General features: G+C 40.2%; 1 protein-coding gene across 1 annotated transcript in view; it reads right to left on the minus strand.

Annotated features, from left to right (window-relative positions):
- The window catches only part of RAD54B (RAD54 homolog B), a 100,673-nt gene extending 86,928 nt beyond the window's left edge, over positions 1–13,745 (minus strand). The window contains exons 1-2 of the mRNA XM_010358616.2: positions 13,638–13,745; positions 6,023–6,173 (exon numbers count right to left, since the gene is read on the minus strand). Coding sequence (XP_010356918.2) covers positions 6,023–6,157 — 135 coding nt within the window. The 5' untranslated portion in view covers positions 6,158–6,173; positions 13,638–13,745. The remainder of the gene's footprint in view (positions 1–6,022; positions 6,174–13,637) is intronic.
- Positions 13,746–23,787: the final 10,042 nt, after the last annotated feature.

Consider the following 23,787-nt stretch of genomic DNA (forward strand, 5'->3'; position numbering starts at 1 on the left):
TTCTGTGTATATGTGTACACACACACATGAGAGTAAACTGCAGACACTATGCTCCTTTGCCTCTAAATACTTCAAGGTGTGTTTCCAAAGACTCTCTTCCATAATCACAGAAAAATTACCAAAATTGATCATTTAATACTGGTACAATACTAGTATCTAATCCACAGTCTATGTTCAAATTTGGTCACTTATCCCAATAATGTCCGTTACAGATTTTTCCCCAAATCAGGATCCAATCCTAGATCACACATTACATCTAGTCACTATGTTCCTTTAGTTTCCTTTAATCTCTAACTTTATTTATCGTTTCTGGTCTTGAAATTTCAAAATTACAGGCCAGTTATTTTGCTGAATATCCCTCAATCTGGATTTGTCTGATGTTTCCCTATGATTAGTTTCAGATTGTGAATTTGGGGCAAGAATACAACAGTTCATCATATTAGGAGGCACATAATATCGGTTTGTTCCATTACTAGAGGTATTAACTTTGATCGCTGATCAAGGTGGTGTCTGCCAAAGTATTTTTCCCTTTGTCATTTTTTTAAGTATGTTGTGAGGAGATACTTGAGTATATTCAAATATCCTATTTCCTCATTGAACATTTACCCACTAGTTTCGGCATCCACTGAGACTCTCTAACACCATCATTATTTCTATTTCTATGCTTCAGCATTCCACTGTAAGGAAGAGCTTACTCTTCATTTATTTATTTATTCATTTATTTTCATATATTAGTATGGATTCCAACTCCTATATTATTCAATGGGTTATAATCCATTAGTATATTTCTTTGATGTTCAATTTGTCCCAGATTTTGTATTTATCAGACCAATCAAGTAAAAACCACTGAAGTCACCAAAGCAATACTTTCTCACTATAGGTTAATTCAATCTAAGATAAGAAATAATTTAAGAACAAAAAGTTAAGAATGTAACAGATAAAGTAAAAAGATGGCAGAGTTGACTGCTAAGCCTAATACTTTTAGGCTTCTCATGTTACTTTGCTTAAAATTGCTGTATAACTTCAAAAATGCCCACTTCAGTTTTAAAAAGTAAAATGTTTAATTTATTTATAGAATTAAAAGAAAAAAATAGTAAATCAGAGTTTTTGTCTGGAATTAGTCCTTAGACACTACATCAAAAAACAAATCTTGGCTGGGCATGGTGGCTCACATCTGGAATCCCAACACTTTGGGACACCAAGGCAGGCGGATAACCTGAGATCAGGAGTTCATGACCAGCCTGGCCAACATGGTGAAACCCCAACTCTACTGAAAATACAAAAATTGTATTTTCAGTACAATTTTTGTACTGAAAATTGTACTGAGAGGTGTGGCAGCGGGTGCCTTTAGTCCCAGCTACTCCAGAGGCTGAGACAGGAGAATCGCCTAAACCCAGGAGGCAGAGGTTGCAGTGAGCCAGGAACGTGCCATTGCACTCCAGCCTGAGTGACAGAGCAAGACTCCATCTCAAAAATAATAAATGAATAAATAAATAAATATTGGTTGGGCTCTAGTGTGGGAGAGAGAGTGAGACTTCGCCTTAAAAAAAAAAAAAAAATTCTCCAAAGAGATACACAAATGGGTAATAAGCACACATAAAAGTGCTCCATATCAGCTATCAGAGAAATGCAAAGCAAAACCACAGTGAGGTACTACTTCACTCACTAGTATGGCCGTCATCAAAAAGATAGTAAGTGTTGGTAGGGATTTGGAAAAATTAAAACCTTCATACACTGATGGTAAGAATGAATGGTGCAGTCATCTTGGAAAACAGTCTGTCAGTTCATTAAGAGGTTAAACATAGAATTATTATATAATCCAGCAATTCTACTCCTAGGAGTACACTCAAGAGAAATGAAAACATGGCCAAGTATGGTGGCTCACGTCTGTAATCCCAACACTTTGGGAGGCTGAGGAGAGGACTGCTTGAGTTCAGGACTTAGAGACCAGCCTGGGCAACATAGGCAGAACCCATCTCTATAAAAAATTTGAAAATTAGCCAGGTATGATGGCACACGCCTGTGGTCCCAGCTACTTAGGGAGACGGAGGTGGGAGGATCACTTGAGCCTAGTAGGTGGAGGCTGCAGTGAGCCATGATGGTGCCACCGCACCCCAGCCTAGGGAACAGGGCAAGACCCTATCGAAAGGAGGGGAGAGGAGAGGGAGAGGAGAGGAAGAGGAGAGGGAGAGGAGAGGGAAGGAAGGAAGGGAGGGAGGGAGGGAGGGAGGGAGGGAGAAGAAACACATATCCACACAAAAATCTGTACACAAAGGTTCATGAGCATTATTTATAATTGCTAAAAAGTGGAAACAACCCAAATGACCATTAATTAATGAATAAATAAAATGTGGTATATTAAAACAACAGATTATTCAGTGTGGTAGGCAGAATAATGGCTCCCAAAGATGTCCACACCCTAATCCCCAGAATCTGTGGGATCTATTGTTATGTGGTAAAAAGGACTTTGCAGATGTGATTAAGGACCAGGACCTTGAAATAGAGAGATGATCCTGGATTACCCAGTTGGGCCTAACCTAATCAAATGAGTTCTAGCTGCAGAAAACCAAAGAGAAGGAAACATGAGAACTCAAACATGCTTCCCTGGCTGTGAAAAAGGAAGAAGGGCGCCATGAGCCAAGGAATGTGGTGATCTGCAGAAGCTGGAAAAGGCTAGGGAACAGATTTCCTCTAAAATCTCCAGAAATGAATGTAGGCCCCTTGCCAACACCTTGATCTTAGATCTGTGTTGAACTTTTGACCTACAGAACTATAATTCATTTGTGTTAAGTCATTAGATTTGTGGTAATTTGTTTCAGCAGCAAGAGAAAACTGATATTTCGGCAATAAGAAATAAATTACTAATAAAAAGTTTTTTTGGTGTCATGAAAATGTTCTAAAATTGACTGTGAAGATGGTTGCACAATTCTGTGAATATACTAGAAACCACTGAGTTGTAGTAAGTAGACTGTATGGTATTTAAGTTATATCTGTATTAGTCAGTTTGCATTGCTATAAAGGAATACCTGAGGCTGGGTAATTTATAAAGAAAAGAGGTTTATTTTGGCTCACAGTTTTGCAGGCTGTACAGGCAGCATGGTGCCAGCTTCTGCTTCTGATGACGGCCTCCAGAAGCTTATAATCAGGGCAGAAGGTAAAGGCGGAACCTGTGTCTCAATGGCAAGAGGGAGAGAAAGAGAGGGAGAGGGAAGATGCCACACTCTTTTTAAACAACCACATATCATGTGAACTCAGCGAGAACTCACTCATTACCATGAAAACAACACCTAGTCATTTATGAAGGATCCATCTCTTATGACCCAAATATCTCCCATTAGGACAACCTCAAACACTGGAGGTCACATTTCAACATGAGATTCTGAAGGGACAAATATCCAAACTATCAATACCTAAATAAAGCAGTATTTTAAAAAGGAAAGAAAGAAAAACCTTATTAAGAAAAAAAAGCCTATGTTTTCTCCTTACAGTGTGCCAGAATTTTTACATTGGTAAGTGCTAAACAATCTACTTGGTAAAGAAATACAGGATAAAACAAACACATACAGACCAAAAAAAGCAGATTCAAAAATTAGAAGGTTTTTTCAACAAAAAAAGACACCATTAAAAACCAGGCAAAGGCCTTAAATAGACATTTTTCCAAAGATATACAAATGGCCAATAAGCACATGAAAAGATGCTCAGCACCACTAGTAATTAAGGAAATACAAATCAGAACCACAATGAAATACCACTTTGCACCTACTGAAATGCCAATAATAAAAAAAAAAAATTTTTAATGGAAAATAACAAGTGCTCCTGGGGATGTAGATACTAAAACCGTCACACATTCCTGGTGGAGATGTAAAATGGTACCGCTATGAAAAACTGTTTGATGGTTCCTCAGACAGCTAAACACAGAATTACCACATTACCTAGCAAATTCATTTCTAGTTATAACCCAAAAGAACTAAAACAGGAACACAAACAGAAACTTGGATGCCAATGTTCACAGCAGCATTATTCACCATAGCCAAAAGGTGGAAGCTGCCTAAGCATGCATCAGATAGATTAATGGATGGATAAACAAAATGTGGTAAAACCACATAATGATTATTCAACCATACAAACAAATTAAGTTCTGATACACGCTACAACATGGATGAACCTTGAAAACATTACGCTAACGGAAATAAGCCAGACACAAAAGGACAAATATTGTATGATTCCACTTCCATGAGGTACCTAGGGCAGTCAGATTTATAGAGACAGAAAGTACAATAGTGGTTACCAGGAGTTGAGTGGAGAGAACAGGGAGTTAATGTTTAATGGGTACAGAGTTTCCGTTTGGGGTAATGAAAAAGTTTTGGAAACAGATTGTGGTGATGGTTACACAACAGTGTGAAAGTCATTAATGCCACTTAATTGTACACTTAAAAATGGTAAGATGGCAAATTTTATGTTATATATGCTTAACCACAATAAAAAAGAAGAGTGAATAAATTAATAGACTTTAATCCCTATAGCATAAAAGGATCAGGGAATTGCAGAGTAGTAGGTAGTGTGAATTCTCCATTTTATATGCCTTCTTTATACTTTATATACCTTTCATATATAGTAACACCTTTGATCTTAGACCTAAGACCAAAACAATCCTTTTTCTTAATAGTAAATGAGATACATTAAAACTGCTTCCAGTATTCACTTTTTTTTTTTTTTAAGCGGGGACGGAATCTTGCTCTGTCACCCAGGTTGGAGTACAGTGGCATGATCTCAGCTCACTGTAACCTCCACCTCCCAGGTTCCGACAATTCTCCTGCCTCAGCCTCTGGAGTAGCAGGGATTACAGGCGCGCACCACCATGCCCAGCTAGTTTTTCTATTTTTAGTAGAGACAGAGTTTCACCATGTTAACCAGGCTAGTCTCAAACTCCTGACCTCAGATGATCTGCCTGTCTTGGCCTCCCAAATTGCTGGGATTACAGGCGTGAGCCACCGCAACCAGCCAGTATTCACTTTTCATAGATAAAAATGAGAAGAAATGTTTGAAATAGTGATACAAATCATTATGTATTTTTTCTCTTTAAATCACTTTAAAGAAGTTTTCACTTACTTATGTGCTAATTTTAAAAAGAACACTGATTAGAATCTCCACCCCTTCCCTCAAAGAGTTACTTACTTACCATCACCAAAAGTTTATTTTATAGACCCAAGTACACGTTATTCCACTGACTGAATGAGACAGGGTCTTGCTGTGTTGCCCAGGCTGGAGTGCAGTGGCACAATCACAGCTCACTGCAGCCTCGACCTCCCAGGCTCAAGTGATCCCCCCACCTCAGCCTCCTGAATAGCTGATACTCCAGGTGCACACCACCACACCCCGCTATATATATATATATATATATATTTTTTTTTTTTTTTTTTTTTTTTTTGAGACAGAGTCTCGCTCTGTCACCCAGGCTGGAGTGCAGTGGCCGGATCTCAGCTCACTGCAAGCTCCGCCTCCCAGGTTTACGCCATTCTCCTGCCTCAGCCTCCCGAGTAGCTGGGACTACAGGCGCCCGCCAGGTCGCCCGGCTAGTTTTTTTGTATTTTTTAGTAGAGACGGGGTTTCACCGTGTTAGCGAGGATGGTCTCGATCTTCTGGCCTCGTGATCCGCCCGTCTCGGCCTCCCAAAGTGCTGGGATTACAGGCTTGAGGCACCGCGCCCGGCTAATTTTTATTTTTTGTAGAGACGGCGTCTCACTATGTTACCCAGGCAGGTCTTGACGTCCTTAGCTCAAGTGATCCTCCTGCCTCTGCCTCCCAAGGTGCTGGGATTACAGGCATGAGCCACTGTGCCCATCCTGTTATTCCTTTAAAAAAAAAAATTATGTAATCTTCATTTCCAAGGTTTTCAGAAGATGTTTTCAGAGATACTGAAAATTCCAACAGGCAGAAAAGATTGTTAACTCTTTAAATGGCATTTTCTTAAACATACATGCTTCTCTATATTATCTATATTATAAGCCCTTTTTTGTCTTACCTCAAATAGTTTTATATCTGGATTCAGTTTTGTAATCTCTTCATTCAGACCTGGATTACTTCTTCCTGGAGGTATAAATTTTGGTTTTTTGAAGGAATTTCCCTGCAACTGACTTGGCGCTGCAGATCGTCTCATATTCAGCAGTGGTGACCTGAAAAATACCCAAAACAGTAACTATCTATGAATCTAATTACAATCAACCCAAATATAAAAATAGCTCAAAACTACAACTGAGATGCAGCAGGAACCCCTCTTAGGGGCCTGCCTGGCCCCCCAAGCATAGAAACAAAGGAAAATCTTCAGTTCCTTCAAAGGAAATTCCAGACACCTAGAGAGCCCTGAGAAGTATATGAGCAATCTGATTAGCAAGAAGGTAATAGCTTAAAATAATGGTGAGGGAAGTTAGAGTGACAAAATGTTTGGTTCCCTATAGAAACTAAAGGTAACATCTTAACATATGTCCTTGAGTTGTTTTTCAGAAATCCAGACCCCCACCAAATGTGTCTACTGACACACACACCTCACATTAGGGGAAACAGGACTGAACTCTGCTGTTCTTTTTTCTAAATTTCTTATTCAGAGGCCTGGAGGAAGTCATACCCACAGGCCAGAGCTCAACATTCCTTTCTGCTGACCCCAAGTTTTTAGACAAAGCTTCACTTCCTTAACCAATCCCAAATCAGAGAATCTTTTAATACACCTATGACTCGTAAGCCCCCACTTCAAGATGTCTCGCCTTTTTAGGCCAAATCAATAATGCACTGATTTATGACTTTGCCTGTAACCTCTGCCTCCCCATCTTTAAAAATGTTTGCATGTAAGCCATCACAGAGTTTGAGTCTTAACCATTAGTTGCCCATGTCTCCTCGCTTGGCAACCTGCAATAAATGTCTCACTCTCTCTTGCTGCAAATCCCAATGTCTGCGGACAGCTTTGCTGTGCCAGGCAGGCAGACTCAAGTTTGGTGTGGTAATACAGCCATGACATATGTAAAAACGTAAAAGGGGCCGACGTGGTGTCTCATGCATGTAATCCCAGTACTTTGGGAGGATGAGGCGGGAGGATCCCTTGAACCTAGGAGCTTTGTCTCTATTAAAAATAAAAATTAAAAGAAAAAAGATAAGAGGAGCTTGGTGGTGCATGCCTGTAGTCTCAGCTACTCGGGAGGCTGAGGTGAGGGGATCCCTTGAGGTCAGGAGTTCAAAACCAGTCTGGGCAACATAGCGGCAAGACTTCAACTGAAAAAAACAAAAATAAAACATAAGAGAATAAGCCTGAGAAAACAATTTCAGGCTGAGCAAAATGGCCCACATCCTTAATCCCAGCACTTTGGGAGGCCAAAGTGGGAGGATCGCTTGAGCCCAAAAGAGCCCATCTCTTGTTTTTTTTTTTTTTTTGTTTTAAAGAAAAAGAAAACAAGTTCAATAGCTAGAAAGATTTTATTTTTCATCAAGGGCTATTGAAAAGAATTTAAGATTTAAATTGAACGGTGATATGGTTTGGCTGTAACCCTACCCAAATCTCACCTTGAACTGTAATAATCCCCACGTCAAGGGCAGGGCCTATTCTCATGGTAGTGAATAAGTCTCCACGAGATCCTATGATTTTATAAATGGGAGTTCCCCTGCACAAACTCTCTTGCCTGCTCCCATGTAAGATGTGGCTTGCTTCTCCTTTGCCTTCTGCCATAATTGTGAGGCCTCCCCAGCCATGTGGAACTGTGAGTCCATTAAACTTCTTTCCTTTATAAATTACCCAGTCTCGAGTATGTTTTTATTAGCAGTGTGAGAACAGACTAATACAAATGGTATAAATTTAAGTATATGTCAATTTATCAAAAATTTAAGTATAATCATGGTATCTTCTTTAAAGCAATGTAAATAAAAATTTCAAAATATAAGGAAAGACAATTCACATACAAATATCAAACATGTTGCTTTTTTTCTATTCCACTAATCCATAAACCACATGAGGGTAGCAATCTCATGCTTGTTTTCTCCACCAGTAATCACTATAATGTGTCTGGCAACAGTGACAGATACATTACCATCACTAACAAATATTTTGAATGAATGAAATCTGATAATTAAAAATATATTTTTATAGTTCAATTTGTTTTTACTATCCTATTTCATTTGAAAACAGTGGAATTTATTGGCCGGGCGCGGTGGCTCAAGCCTGTAATCCCAGCACTTTGGGAGGCCGAGACAGGCGGATCACGAGGTCAGGAGATGGAGACCATCCTGGCGAACACGGTGAAACCTCGTCTCTACTAAAAAATACAAAAAACTAGCCGGGCGAGGTGGCGGGCACCTGTAGTCCCAGCTACTCGGGAGGCTGAGGCAGGAGAATGGCGTAAACCCGGGAGGCGGAGCTTGCAGTGAGCTGAGATCCGGCCACTGCACTCCAGCCTGGGCGACTGAGCGAGACTCCGTCTCAAAAAAAAAAAAAAAAAAAAAAAGAAAACAGTGGAATTTTTAAAAATATAAATCAAGAGACTAGAACCAGGTTTCCCAACTTTTGCTCAATCTTATTTCTATGAGGACTGGATAGGGGAACAGATAGAAAACAAGGACATTACATACATACATCATGTTTCTGCAATGGATAGTAGCAAGCACTCCAATTCAAAGCAACACCACAAAACACTATTTAACATAAGCCATCAGCAAGGATGAACATGACTACCAACGTTATCTGTTTCACCCAGAAATTCCAATTCTGGCAACTTAACCTAAGGAACTATCAGAGATAATACTAAGTAACCATGTATAAGAATAATCAGCTGGGCAGGACACAGTGGCTCGCGTGTAATCCCAGCACTTCAGGAGGCCGAGGCAGGTGGATCACCTGAGGTCGGGAGTTTGAGACCAGTCAGGCCAACATGGCGAAACCCCGTCTCTACTAAAAATATAAAAATTTGAGGCCAGGTGCAGTGGCTCACACCTGTAATCCCAGCACTTTGGGAGGCTAAGCTGAGCAGATCACGTGAGGTGAGGAGTTCGAGACCAACCTGACCAACATGGAGAAACCCTGTTTCTATTAAAAATACAAAATTAGCCGGGGGTGGTGATGCGTGCCTGTAATCCCAGCTACTCAGGAAGCTGAGGCAGGAGAATCACTAGAACCCAGGAGGCAGAGGTTGTGGTGAGCTGAGATAGCGCCATTGCACTCCAGCCTGGGCAACTAGAGCAAAACTTCGTCTAAAAAAAAAATTAGCCAAGTGTGGTGGTACATGCCTGTTATCCCAGCTACTCAGAAGGCTGAAGCATGAGCATCGCTTGAACCCAGGAGGCAGAGGTTGCAGTGAGCTGAGATTGCACCACTGCACTCCAGCCTGGGTGACAGAGCGAGACTCTGTCTCAAAGAAAACAAAGAAAGAAAAAACAATAATCATGCTAGTATTAATTACAGTACAGGGAAAAAGGAAAAAGAATGTCCATAATGAAGTACAAGATAAATTATGGTACACCCACACAACAGAACACACTGTCTTCATATACCACCAAAACTGAGTCAGTACTATTCCCCAAGCTAGCCATGTTCTCTTTTTCTCTAGGCTTTAAACAAACTTTCTCTTATATAATGTTGGGAATGCTTTTTCTGACTTTTCTTTGCCTGATTAATTCTACCTTATCCTCTAGAAGTCTTAACCATGAGCCCTCTTCATCTCCTCCCGAAGACTGGACTGGAGGACCTTTCTGCATATGCACTACCCAAGCACTTTTCACACTGCAGTGAAATTTGCCCTATCATTCCCCCTGAGCTATTAACTCACGCATGAAATCTGACATACAATTCATCACTATATTGCCAGTACCAAATATGCAGAAGGAGTGCAGTATTATGTGAACAATACCTTTAATTGGGGCAGGGAGGGGGCAGGGAACACCACTTTAAAAAAATGTTTAATGACATGAGAAATATTTTTTGATAAATCAAAGGAAAAATGGCCACAAAACATGTCCAGTCTCATTCTAATTTTTAAAAAGAAAAGAAAAAGAAAAAGGATAACGTGTATATGTACATTTAAAAGACTAGAAAGCAAACGAGCATGAGAGAACTTGTTTGAAGTGACAGAAATAATCTATATAAGATTGTAGTGTGGTTATAGGAGTATATATACATCTGTATATCAAAACATCAAAATGTACACATCTAACTGCACACTATAAATTATACTACTATAAAGTAGATATATATGTCATATATTAAAATATACAATCGTTTTTTAAAAACTAGAAAAACACATGCCACAATATTAACCCTAATTATTTCTAGGTCTGGTTAGAATAACCAGTAATTTTTATTCTATTCTGAGTTATTTTCTGTATATTTCAAATTTTTTACAATGAAAATATTACCTTTGTAATAGGGAAAAGTATCATGAATTTGATTTTTTAAATTACCATATTTCATCAAATCTAAAATGCCATCAATTGTAAGATATACTCTTGGTTATTAGTCCATATAAAAGAAATGTTTAAAAGTAAATATTTTAAAAATAAAAATTTTTTTAGTTGTAAGATGTACCATTATTTTATGTATCCAAGAAAAAAAAGTGTAGCCAATTAAACTATGATACACTATCATTGATGGTTAGACATTTCCTAATTTCATCAATGTTAAAATGATGAAACATGTAAATATTTGATATATAACCAGCCTTTACATAGTTTGAGGAATGAGTAGTAGAGGTCACTCTCTTCCGTTTCTTATTCAACAACAAAATAGATCTCTATTAGTACAATCTTTAATCTTAGAGCAAATTATGAAACAGATGGTTTTTGACTGCTTCAGAAGCAGTATTTGCCAATGCCAGAAATAAATACAAATTCTGGCCAAACAAGTCATGCCAAAATAACTTCATTAAACTGCTTTCCTTTTTATAATGGGTAAGCAGAATACTACAGGTCTCTAAATATATAATTGACACAAGTTTGAAATTGATTAATGGCAACTGTCACAAGAGGACATGGATGTTACGCCTTGCATTTATACTCGGTTACTTAATGGTCAAATGAAATAGAACAATAGAAGCTGAAATTTAAAACTAAAGATTTTAGTGACTATAGCTCAACTGAAATAAGATAATGAGCCTTCTTAAACTAATAAATTCTAGACAGCATTAATAAAAATATGATGTCCACATCATGAAATGTAATGACTTCTGTTCTCTACATTAGTCAGACTCCCCTTTAATACTGTGAAAATTCTGACACTTTTTCAAAAGGAACACTTAAAAAATACAGTAGTTAGAAACATCAACAGTAGAAATGAAGGAAACCAGAGTGTAGTTCAGATTCTGCTATTTCAGGGATGCTTAACTTTGGGGAAGCTATTTAACTCTCTAGACACCAATTTTCTCATTTATAAAATAAAGAATGAACTAGATGCTAAAATTTCTTTCAACACTAAATGTGAAGAATTACTACCCTAAACCCTTCTACATCTAATACATGATTTCTGATTTTTCAACCTTCCTGTTTTGTAAACTAATAAAAATGATAATGCAAGCATACAAGCATCATCACAGAGCAGTGATTAAGAAAACAGACTGACTCTGGAGCCAGCCAGGCTGCCTGGCTAGAATCCAAATTGTGCTATTTACATATGACCTTAGTTGTGCATATTACATATGACCTTGATGGGTGCCATCAAGACATTTAATTTGTTGATGCATTTCAAAGTAAAATGCAGAAATCAGTACATTTCCCCCCAAAAGAGTACTGCACCCTTATAGTTTTTTAAACTAGTTCTGTATGTTCGTGTTGTCCTGTCCATAATAATTAATTAATTAGTGCTGTCTGAGCCCTTTTCCCAGGTCCTAGAAATAAAGCCATTTGGTAGCCCTGATGTGATGCTACAACTTCTATAACACCTATTAGCTTCAGTCCTTCGAAGTAAAATGGTAAGGCCAGGCTGACAACTGCAATACACCAGATAGCCACAAGTACTTGGCACTACACTGTGGTAAATAAGAACACAACTTTGAAAGCAAATGCCTGAATATAAATACTGACACTTCCCAATGGTCTTGCACAGTTTACTTAGGCTCCATGTGTCTCAGTTTCCTCAACTTTAAGAGGGGTACCATAATGATACTTACACACCGGACTGTTGGGAGGATTAAATGAAATATGTAAAGCACTTAAAACAAAACTTGACACATAGTAAGCACTCAATGTTATCTGTAATATTACTATCTATAATTAGTATTATTGGAGAATAGAAATGACGAAGGTCCTGTGAGGGAGATAGAGAAGGGCTAGTTCAACATACAGGACAATGGCCAGAATCTTTGCGTTCGTCTGGGCTTTAAAGAGAGGTATGTGCAACCAGGAAACGTCTGGGATGCAAGAATGTAAGTAAACCAACTCTACCAAGAACTAGCAACAGTCTTTCCCTGCTGTTTCTGCTTTTCAACTTCCAACTACATTAGGTAGTAATTACCTCACTTCATGCCTTAAGTTGCTCCTTTGAGATTCCGGCTATACAGATGGTTCCTAATTTAGGACGGTTTCACTTAGAATTCTTCAACTTTTAAGAAAGCCATAAGCATTTAGTAGAAACTGTGCAAGTAACCACATAACTGTCTGTGGTCATGATTTTGCCCAACTGTAGATTAAGGTAAGTATTCTGAGCATGTTTAAGGTAGGCATGAAATCATGTCCTTTACAGCAACATAGGTGCAGCTGGAGGTTATTACCCAAAGCGAATTAAAGCAGAAACAGAAAATCAAATATTCCATGTTCTCACTTTATAAATGGGAGCTAAACACTGAGCATTCATGAACATAAAGATGGCAACAATAGACAGTGGCGACAACTAGAAGGGGGAGGAAAGGAGGAGCAAGGGTTCAAAAACTATTGGGTACTATGCTCACCACCTGGGTGACAGGATCAATCGTATCCAAACCTCAGCACCACGTAATATACCGATGCAACAAACCTGCACATGTACCCCCAAATCTAAAATAAACCGCTGAAAATTAATTTTTTGATAACAAAAGTAGGCTAGGCCAAGCTTTAATACTCAGTAGGTTAGCTGTTTTAAATCTACTGTCGACTTAGGATATTTTCAACTCAGTAGTAAGTCGAGAAGCATCTGTACCTACCTAGAAAATCTTCCATAAGGTAATCGATTAAAAGGTTTTAAGGAAATACAAGAAAAACCTGACCAGCGAGGAGGTAAAAGTCCCTAAAGAAGGTGTACCGACACTCTCCAGGGCGTTCGCGGAGCCTTCACCCCCTGGTCCTGGGGAAGGGGCTTCCCAGTGCAGCAGTGAGGGAGAGACCCAAACGCCACAGAAGACTGAGCGAAGCGACCGCAGGGGCGGCCCCAGGGGCCACTGCCCAGAACCATCCCTCGCACACAAACGCACACCCCCAAGCCCTCACCACCCGCCCTTCGCTCCTAGCCCCCCGGGGCCAGCAGCCAGGGCGTCCCTCGCACTTCAGACCAAAGTTGCAGGCCCGCAGGAGGCCACTTCGGTCGCTCCTGCCGCCTTCCCTCCCTCCTCCCTCGGAGGCCTGCTCCGGCACCACTCCCTGCTTTGTCCCGCACGAGCCTACAGGCTGTCGCAGCCTCCCGAGCTTCCCCCTCCAGGACGCACCGGCGAAAATCTGACAGAAACCACTGGCCCTGCAAAGAAGCACTTCTGGTAACCAGCGCTCCCCTTGCCACTAGAGAAGCTCAAGGCTCCCGCCTCCGCGAAGCCAATCGCGGACGAGCCAGGTGCGCGTGCGCACTACTAGCCGCTGCACTGTCCAGTCCTGCCCTACTCTGATTGGACGACCCTATTGCATCACTGCGCATGTACCTTTGCGTTTCCCTTTAAAGGCTTCCAAGTTTGATTCAAGTTTACGGTTCAATTAAAAAAATACCGGTTTCGTGCCTACTTTCAGACACAGTGTAGATGCCGAGGCTACAGATCTCACCATCTGCGTGGATAAGTAATAAATAAGGTATGATTCGGTGTGTGCGATAATAGAAGTGCGTGCATCGCAGAGGTATACGATATCCTATTAGTTATTCATTCATTCGAAAAAACATTGACCTAGTGTTGCCTGCAGGATAATTTTCAAACTCTTTGTTAGGTTCTGGGAATATAGAAATGAATACGTGATTATTAGGCTCTCAGAAAAGGGAAGCCGCCCCCGGACTTGGAAAAGTATTAAAGGATGTTAAGTAGGAAAGTTACATCGTTCAGTGAGTATTTGCTTAGCACCTTCTAAGTGCTAGGCGATGACACAGTCAGCTATCCCTGAAAAATGGTATTAGAAAGGCTAATCTGAAAGGATAGAGAATGGCTGAAGGTTGTTTACTGAGTTTTATCCAACAGTTTGACAAAAAGTAAAAGCTAAAAAATATCAAGGGTGAAATGAAGATGTGAAACAATGGGAACTCTTGGGCTGCTGGTAGGAGTGTAAATAGGTACAGCTATTTAAAAGAGTAATTTGAGGCTGGGAGCGGTGGCACAAGCCTGTAATCCCAGAACTTTGGGAGGCCTAGGGGGGTGGATCACTTGAGGTCAGGAGTTTGAGACCAGCCAGGCCAACATGGTGAAACCCGGTCTCTACTAAAAATACAAAAATATAGCTGGTTCTGGTGGGGCGCGCCTGTAATCCCAGCTACTCAGCAGACTAAGGCGGGAGAATCGCTTGAACCCGGGAGGTGGAGGCTCTGCAGTGTACCGAGATGGCGCCACTGCACTCCAGCCTGGGTGGCAGAGAAAGAACCTGTTTCAAAAAAAAAAAAAAAGAGTAATGTGCTTAAGGAGCTTTTATCCTGGGGAATTTTTCTAGTCATAAAGAGCACCTCATAGGTTGAGTTGTGCTTTTGGCAGCTTCTGGAGCCAGGGTTACAAGAATTTGAAATGGGGACCTGCCAAGGTTGGGCACCTTGGTAAACTGCACCCCCGTCTTCTTTGGACTGGGACACATAAAGAGTAAGGGTAACCAGAAAACAAGCTAGCTCTTGTCGTGTCTGGAGCCTACCTTAATATCATCTGAGAAGTTCAGAAAATCTAAAACAGATTGGCTAAAGGTGGCCTGGGACATTCCTCTTGCAGATTTGCATCTGGTTTGCTCATTCACTTCAGATCATTACTCAAATATCAACTAGTCAAAGGGCCTTATCTGACAGTCTGTTACTCTCTTGTCTCATCTTCTATCTCCCTTCCCCTGCTTTATAGATTTTCATCACACTTTCCATTCCCTAACATATACTTACTTGTTTATTGTTTTTCTATTACTCTCAGAATATAAGCTACATGAGCGCAGGATCTTTGCTTTATTCTCTGCTGTACCCATGTGTTTAGAACAGTACTAGTCTTTTTTGCTTTGTTTTGTTTTGTTTTGTTTTTTGAGACGGAGTCTCACTCTGTCACCCAACTGAAGTGCAGTGGCGTGATCTCGACTCACTGCAACCTCTGCCTCCAGGGTTAAAGCGATTCTTCTGCCTCAGCCTCCCGAGCAGCTGGGACTACAGGCATGAACCACCATGCCCGGCTAATTTTTTTGTATTTTTGGTAGAGAAGGGATTTCACCATATTGGCCAGGCTGGCCTCAAACTTCTGACCTTGTGATCCGCCCACCTCGGCCTCCCAAAGTGCTGAGATTACAGGCGTGAGCCACTGCGCCCAGCCAGACAGTACTAGTCTTACAGACTGCACTCAATAAATATTTGTTGATATTTATTTGGAGGCCAAGGCAGGAGGATCGCTTGAGGCCAGGAGTTTGAGAAAAGACCAGCCTGGGCAACATAGTGAGACAGTGCCTCTTAAGAAAAGAAAGAAAGCTGAAAGAAGTGTACACATGAACTCCCTGTTCTGTTTTTGCAAGTGTTCTGCAAGTCAAACATTAGTTCAAGTAAAAAGTTTAAAAAGGTCAGGCATGGTGGCTCACACTTGTAATCCCAGCAGTTTGGGAAGCCAAGGCGGACAGATCACTTGAGGTCAGGAGTTCAAGACTAGCCTGGTGAACATGGTGAAACCCTGTCTCTACTAAAAATACAAAAATTAGCTGAGCATGGTGGTGGGTGCCTGTAATCCCAGATACTGGGCAGGCTGAGGCAGAAGAATTGCTTGAACCCAGGAGGCGAAAGTTGCAGTGAGGCAAGACCATGCCATTGCACTCTCCAACCTGGGCAACAGAGCGAGACTCCATCTCAAAAAAAAAAAAATGAAGTTTAAAAAACAAGACTTCCGTTATTCAACAAATACTAAACATGAAGTACTTGGTAATGCAAAGGACACCATAATGTGTAGTTCAAAAGTACTTTTCTGCAGAAGTGTATAGTCCGATTTTGGATTATCTCTAAAGGAAACTAATAAAATGCAATTTAGGCCTAGGTGTGGCGGCTCATGCCTGTAATGCTAACACTTTGGGAGGCCGAGTGGGGAGAAACGCTTGAGTCTAGGAGTCCAAAACCAGCCTGGGCAACATAAATGAAACCCTGTCTCAAAAGAAAAAAGTCAAAGTCTCTGTCCAATTATGTGGATACATATATCTTTGGAAATGAATATATTGGTATATACCAATATATTGGTATTCATTTCATTTCCTTCTTTAATCATTAAATGCCAAGTATATCACCCTAAACATTTTTATAAGGACATTATACTGTGCCTTGGGGTTAACAGTAACAAATATTGGAGGTAAACGTCTCTGTAACTATAATGTTGACTAACACAACATTAATTGGTTAGTACTTATTGATAACGTTAGTTAATTGGTTAAGCAGCATCAACATTACAGCTGGGGTGGGAGGAGTGGGGAGGAGAAAAATAATTTGGACACCTCCTTTTAGTCTGATTATCCTTCTTTTTCAGTTGTGATCCCACTTGTCTCCCAGCCACTACACTTGATCAATTCTGGACTGTTATTTTTTACTTTAACTCTATAATAAATATCTGTAGTACATTTCTCTTTTGATTCATATTCACCTCCCCACTACACACATTCCTACTTCTATTTCATGTTTCAGAATATGAGAAAAGAATGCCCAATAATGCCCACTAGTGATTTGTTCATATCATACAGAAGTTAATGAATGGCAAAGGCAGGATTAGTACCTAGCTCTATTCATTACTAATTTCTTACTTTTTCATCGAAATAAGTTTTGGAGGGAAAATTATTGAATAGTTTTTTAAAGTTTCACATGGTAGCTGGGTGTGCTTGTGCGTGCCTGTAATCCCAGCTACTTGGTAGGCTGAGGCAGTAGGATAGCTTGAGTTCAAGACCAGCCTGAGCAACATAGTGAGACTTCGCTTCAATAAAAAAATAAATTAATAAGTTCTATGGTAATAGAGCAGTTGTGGATAATATTTATTTTATATGACTTGGGCTTTCAGGTGAATTATTTTTGATTCCTTATTTAGCTTAAAGAGAACATTGATTGCAGAGGACCCTAACTTGTTCTGGAAGGGCCAGGTGAAATGTTTCATCAGAGTAAGTAGCAATTCTACCATTCCAGGATTACCAGAACATCTAAAAGCATTCTTCCTAGAGGAAACAACTGAAAGCAGCTGCAGACTTAAAGAGGACCAAAGCTTTACCAAAATATGTCCAAAGTATCTCTTAGCAAACCAAGAGACCTTCCGTGGGGAATACTACACAGTTTGTCAACTCAAATAACTTGTTGAGATTTATTAACTTGAAAAAAAGTTTAAGAATTTTTATTTAACTAACATTTTTGTCTGTTGCTTTAAAATGAAAATCATATAATTCAGCTTTTTTTTTTTTAAATGAATACCTCAAAACCTTATTCCATTTTAAACTCAAGAATATGTGGCTGGGCGCAGTAGCTCCCAGCACTTTGGGAGGCCGAGGCAGGTGGATCACCTGAGGTCAGGAGTTTGAGACCAACCTGGTCAACATGGTGAAACTTCGTCCCTACTAAAAATACAAAAATTAGCTAGGCATGGTGGCGGGCGCCTGTAATCCCAGCTACTCAGGAGGCTGAGACAAGAGAATCGCTTGAACCCAGGAGGCAGAGGTTGCCGTGAGCCGAGGTTGTGCCACTGCACTCCAGCCTGGCAACAGAACATCTCAGATGTGAAATTAGACATAAGAACTTAGAACACAATAATAAGAAATGGAATTTCAAAGAAGTCTGTAGTCAAAAGTGTGGAAGCCCAAAAAACATAACTAGACTCTGCAGATACAGTCTAAGGCCACATATCCAAAGTCAATCATTATATGTAAACAGTTGAGGAGCAGATGGCTTTGATACGTATAGTTTTTAGCAATCTCTCTTCAGTTCGCCATCAAATTGAAAAAGTACCCATCACCTATACTTTCATTTCTCAATCATGCCAACAAATAGCATTACGGATTCCGCTTACCTTACCTTCAAATTCTCATTCCAATAAAATTGCCATCACAAAGGTTATAAAATCTTCCAAACTGCCAAATCTAGTTGTCGTTTCATCTTCATCTTCACTCTCTGTGATCCATTTGGAGCCTGTGACGCTACTTACCACATCCGGAAACCTCCAGACATTTGAGCTTCAATTCTGCTGTTCCGAAATGCTACCTACATTTTCTTCATTCTGCTCCCAAGCACCTGCCCCTCTCTTCTCCCACTAGAAAGTTCTTTCAGAACAGTAACTGCTTTATTGAGTTTTATGCCATCATGGCCTAATATAATTCTAGCAGTATTACAGTATCTGACAAATATCTGTTCTATGTGATCCCTTCATTTCCATTACCACTATCCTAGCTGAGGACATTACTTTCATTTAGGTCACTGTATCCAAACCTGGCTAATTATTAGAATCTCCTGAGAAGCTTTTTAAAGAGAGATTTGTAGGCCCCTGAAACTTGCATTTTTAAAGACCTCCCCAGATGATTCCTAAATTTTAAAACCATTGACTTGTAATCCCAGCACTTTGGGAGGCCGAGGCAGGCGGATCACGAGGTCAAGAGATTGAGACCATCCTGGCTAACATGGTGAGACCCCATCTCTACTAAAAATAGAAAAATTAGCCGGGCATGTTGGCAGGCGCCTGTAGTCCCAGCTACTTAGGAGGCTGAGGCAGGAGAATCACTTGAATTCAGGAGGCAGAGGTTGCAGGGAGCTGAGATCGCGCCACCACATTCCAGCCTGGCGACAGAGCGAGACTCCATCTCAACAACAACAAAGAAAATGAAAAAAAAAAGAAAACCATTGATACAGATCAGTGGTTCTCAAACCTTAGGGTGCATCAAACTTTAACAGAATTGTTTGCAGGACTTGTTAAAACACACACACATTGTCAGCCCCTCCCCTCTTGGGCCTGGGGTCGTGTTTAAGCATATTCATTCTTTTTTTTTTTTTTTTTTGAGACAGGGTCTCCCTATATTGCCCAGGTTCAAGTGCAGTGTCACATGATCATAGCTTACTAAGTTCAAGGGCTCCTCTTGCCTCAGCCTCTCCAGTAGCTGGGACTACTGGCACATGCCACTATACCTGGTTAATTTTTTAATATATATTTTGTAAAGACAGGATCTTGCTATGTTGCCCAGGCTGGAGGAATATGCATTTCTAACAAATCCCCAGGTGATGCTGAGCTGCTGGTCTAGGGACTGCTCTTTGAGAATTGCTCATAAAGAACTTTGCTGTAACTTCTTTATTGGTCTGCCTTCAGGCTCTTCTCTCTCTAATCCTTCCTCTCTGCTGCACCAAAGTAATTATCTTTTAATTTTTGTAATTTTTCAATTTTTATTTATTTAGTTTTTGATACAAGGTCTTGCTGTGTCACCCAGGCTGGAGTGGAGTGGCACAATCACGGTTTACTGCAGCCTTGACCTTCCAGGCCCAAGCAACCCTCCCACCGCAGCCTCCTGAATAGCTGGGACTACAGATGTGCATCACCACACCTGGGCTATTTTTACTTTTTTTTTTGAAGAGATGGGGGTCTCACTATGTTGCCCAGGCTGGTCTCTGACTCCTGGGCTCAAGTGGTCCTCCTGCCTTGGCCTCCCAAAGTGGTGGGATTTACAGGCGTCAGCCAGTGCCCCTACCAGTTCCCTTTTTAAAAAGAATACTTCTGATTGGGAGTTATGTGAAAACATTTTTCATAGTGACTGACTGATAGAAGCTCATAAAAGTGTACCAAATTTGAAAATGCCACTCACATTTAAAAAGTTCAGTTACTCCCTAAGGCTTAGCATAGCAAATAAGACCTTTGATAATTTGACCCCAGTCTCCAAATATACCTTCCCCTCCATCCCCTCTACACTGTCCCCACATTCCTACACTGGCCAAAGTAGACTACTCACTGTTCTCTGCAATTACCACCTCCTTACATTTAAAAAATATTACCATATGCCCTGAGTATCCTGGAAATTCTGCTTAGACAGAAACTGGACTATCCTCACTTAGAATCTATGTCCAAAAAACCATTGTAAAAGTGTCCCCAAACTAATAGTCTCCCTAAAACCATATCAATATTGTTCAGTAGAGCTATTAAACATTAGTATAATTCTACTTACATAATTTCCACTTATTTATCAAGCAGGCACTAATTTCTGGCTTCAGAAATAGCTTAGCAAGTAAGGCATATTAAGTATATTTTTGTCTAGGTAGTGGAAGATCTAATTTAAAGTAATAATGCTCTACATGTAAAAAAAAAAATCAAATACAAATCTTATTTAATCCGCATAACCTACTGATGTAGGCAGAGCAGATAGAGAAATTTAGGATAGGCCAGGAGCGGTGGCTCATGCCTGTAATCCCAGCACTTCGGGAGGCCAAGGCGGATGGATCACTTGAGGTCAGGAGGTCAAGACCAGCCTGACCAACATGGTGAAACCCCGTCTCTACTAAAAATATATAATTTAGCTGGGCATGGTGGTGGGCACCGGTAATCCCAGCTACTCGGGAGGCTGAGGCAGGAGAATCATTTGTACCCAGGAGGGGGAGGTTGCAGTGAGCCAAGATTGTGCCAATGCACTCCAGGCTGGGTGACAGAACGATACTCTGTCTCAAAAAAAAAAAAAAGAAGAAAAGAAAGGAAAAGAACTTTAGGATAAGAGGAGCGATTTACAGTTGCACAGCTAATTAGTAGAGCATAGAACTGGTTCTCAAAACCAGGCTTTTTGGTCACAAAGAACTTCTCCACAACATCGTGTCCTATCACAAATATACCTGGTAAATTTCACCTTCCCAAATAAAAATAACTCTTTATAGAAATTCCATTGTGATTTCTAAAACAGACGCTATCATCAAATTCTTCAGGTTGAAACTCTGGGCACATTTTGTCCTGCATAATTTTTTGTTTTGCTCACAAAAATGTTTTTAATTTTTAAATTGACTTAATTGCATATTTGAAAACTGATTACACAGTAATCCAGATTTTTGGCTTCTCCCTAAAAGTCAGAAGCACAACCATTAAGAGAGCTATTATGAAAACCAAAACAAAACAGAAAATAACAAGCATTGGCAAGGATGTGGAGAAATTGGAACCCCTTTGCACTGCTGATGGGAATGTAAAATGGTGCAGCTGCTGTGGAAAGCAGTATGATGGTTCCTCAAAAATTAAAAATAACAGAATTACCATATCATTAGGCAATTCCACTTCTGGATATATGCCCCTCAAAATTCTAAGTAGGCTCTTGAAAAGATATTTGTACACTCATGTTCATAGCAGCATTTTTCACAGTAGCCAAAATGTGGAAGCAACGCATATGTCCATCAACCAATGATGAATAAACAAAATGTGGCATATCCACATAATGGAATATTATTCAGTCTTTAAAAAAAATTCTGACACAGGCTACAACATGAATAAACCTTGAGGATATTATGCTAAGTGTAAAAAGCCATCCGCAAAAGACAAATTTATATGGTTCTACTTACATGTGGTATTTAGAGTACTCAAATTTACAGACAGAAAAGGAGAATGGTGGTTGCCAGGGGCTGGGGGGACAGGGAAGTGAGAGTTGTTTAATGGGTATAGAATTTCAGTTTTGAAAGATGAAAAAGTTCTGGCCGGGCACAGTGGCTCACGCCTGTAATCCCAGCACTGTGGGAGGCCGAGGCGGTAGATCACTTGAGGTCAGGAGTTTGAGCAGGAATTCGAGACCAGCCTGGTCAACATGGTGAAAACTCATCTCTACTAAAAATACAAAAATTAGCCGGGCCTGGTGGCGTGCGCCTGTAATCGTAGCTACTCAGGAGGCTGAGGAAGGAGAATCACTTGAACCTGGGAGGTGGAGGTTGCAGTGAGTCAAGATCATGCCAATGCACTCCAGCCAGGACAACAGAGCAAGAGTCTGTCTCAAAAAAAAAAAAGAGTTCTGGAGATTGGTTAACACAATAATGTATATTGCTAGTACTTTAGTTTGCAACCCCTTCTCTAGATTATGAAGTTATATGACCCTTAAAAGATCCTACTCATTAACTCCTAATCTGTCCTATGAATTTAAAATAATAAAAATTAAAATTGCATAGATAATCTTTTCTGCTTAACTAGTCTTTAGGCCAGGCACAGTGGCTCACGCTTGAAATCCTAGCACTTTAGGAGGCCAAGGAGGGCAGATCACTTGAGCTCAAGAATTCGAAACCAGCCTGGCCAATATGGCAAAACCTTGTCTCTACTAAAAATACAAAAAACTAGCCAGTCATGGTGGCTTGTGCCTGTAGTGTAGTCCCAGTTACTTGGGAGGCTGAGGCACAAGAATCACTTGAACCTGAAAGGCGAAGGTTGCAGTGAGCCGAGATCATGCCACTGCACTCCAGCCTGGGTGACAGAGTGAGATTCTATCTCAAAAAAACAAAACAAAACAAAAAAAAGTCCCCCCAAAACTAGTCTTTATACAAAAGCAATTCCAAAAAGATTTTATACAATTGTAATGCCAAGATTTCCTTTTCTTAAAATACTATTTTAAAAATAGTTACTTTTAAAAACCCACAATAAAATCAGTTGGAAATGTAATGATTGGATTATTCAAGAATTATGAATTGTTCCAAATGCACTGCATACACTTAAGATCTCATTAACTTTTCTTTTAAAAAATGATGTGGCCAGGCATGGTGGCTCATGCCTGTAATCCCAGCACTTTGAGAGGCTGAGGAGGGCAGATCACGAGGTCAGGAGATCAAGACCATCCTGGCTAACATGATGAAACCCCCGTCTCTACTAAAAATAGAAAAAAATTAGCCGGGCCTGGTGGCACCCACCTGTAGTCCCAGCTACTCAGGAGGCTGAGGCAGGAGAATCGCTTGAACCCAGGAGGTGAAGGTTGCAGTGAGCCGAGATCACACCGCTACACTCCAGCCTGGGTGAGAGCAAGACTCCATCTCAAAAAAAAAAAAAAAAAAAAAAAAAAAAAAAAAAAAAACAAGATGTTTACATAATTGTTTCCTTTATTAGATTGTGAGTTTCCTGAGGGCAAAAATTACATCTTAGTCACCCTTATATTCCCCACACTGTACTAGGCTATATGGAACACAGAAGATGCGTAGGAGACATACTTTAGTTCCTACATTCTCATCCTGCAGGTTTTTGCAATTACCTTTTTAAAAAGCAATAATGCGAATCTAACTGTGCCTACTACTCCTTCACACAGAATACTACCTGCAACATTCTTTTTAAATAAAGCATAACAATATTTCATAGTATTTCTTTTTTCTTATTCTTAGGAAATAAACACAAATCATTCTATCAACTCCTCTTCTACAGATTAAATTTGTCCTCAAAGGAATTCTACGTCTTTCATTAATTTCTAAGTGCCACTCAAAACTTTCCCTGAAATAGGCCGGGTGTAGTGGTTCAT

This window comes from Rhinopithecus roxellana, chromosome 9 (assembly GCF_007565055.1).
Source record: "Rhinopithecus roxellana isolate Shanxi Qingling chromosome 9, ASM756505v1, whole genome shotgun sequence".
In the NCBI taxonomy this organism is placed as follows: Eukaryota; Metazoa; Chordata; class Mammalia; order Primates; family Cercopithecidae; genus Rhinopithecus; species Rhinopithecus roxellana.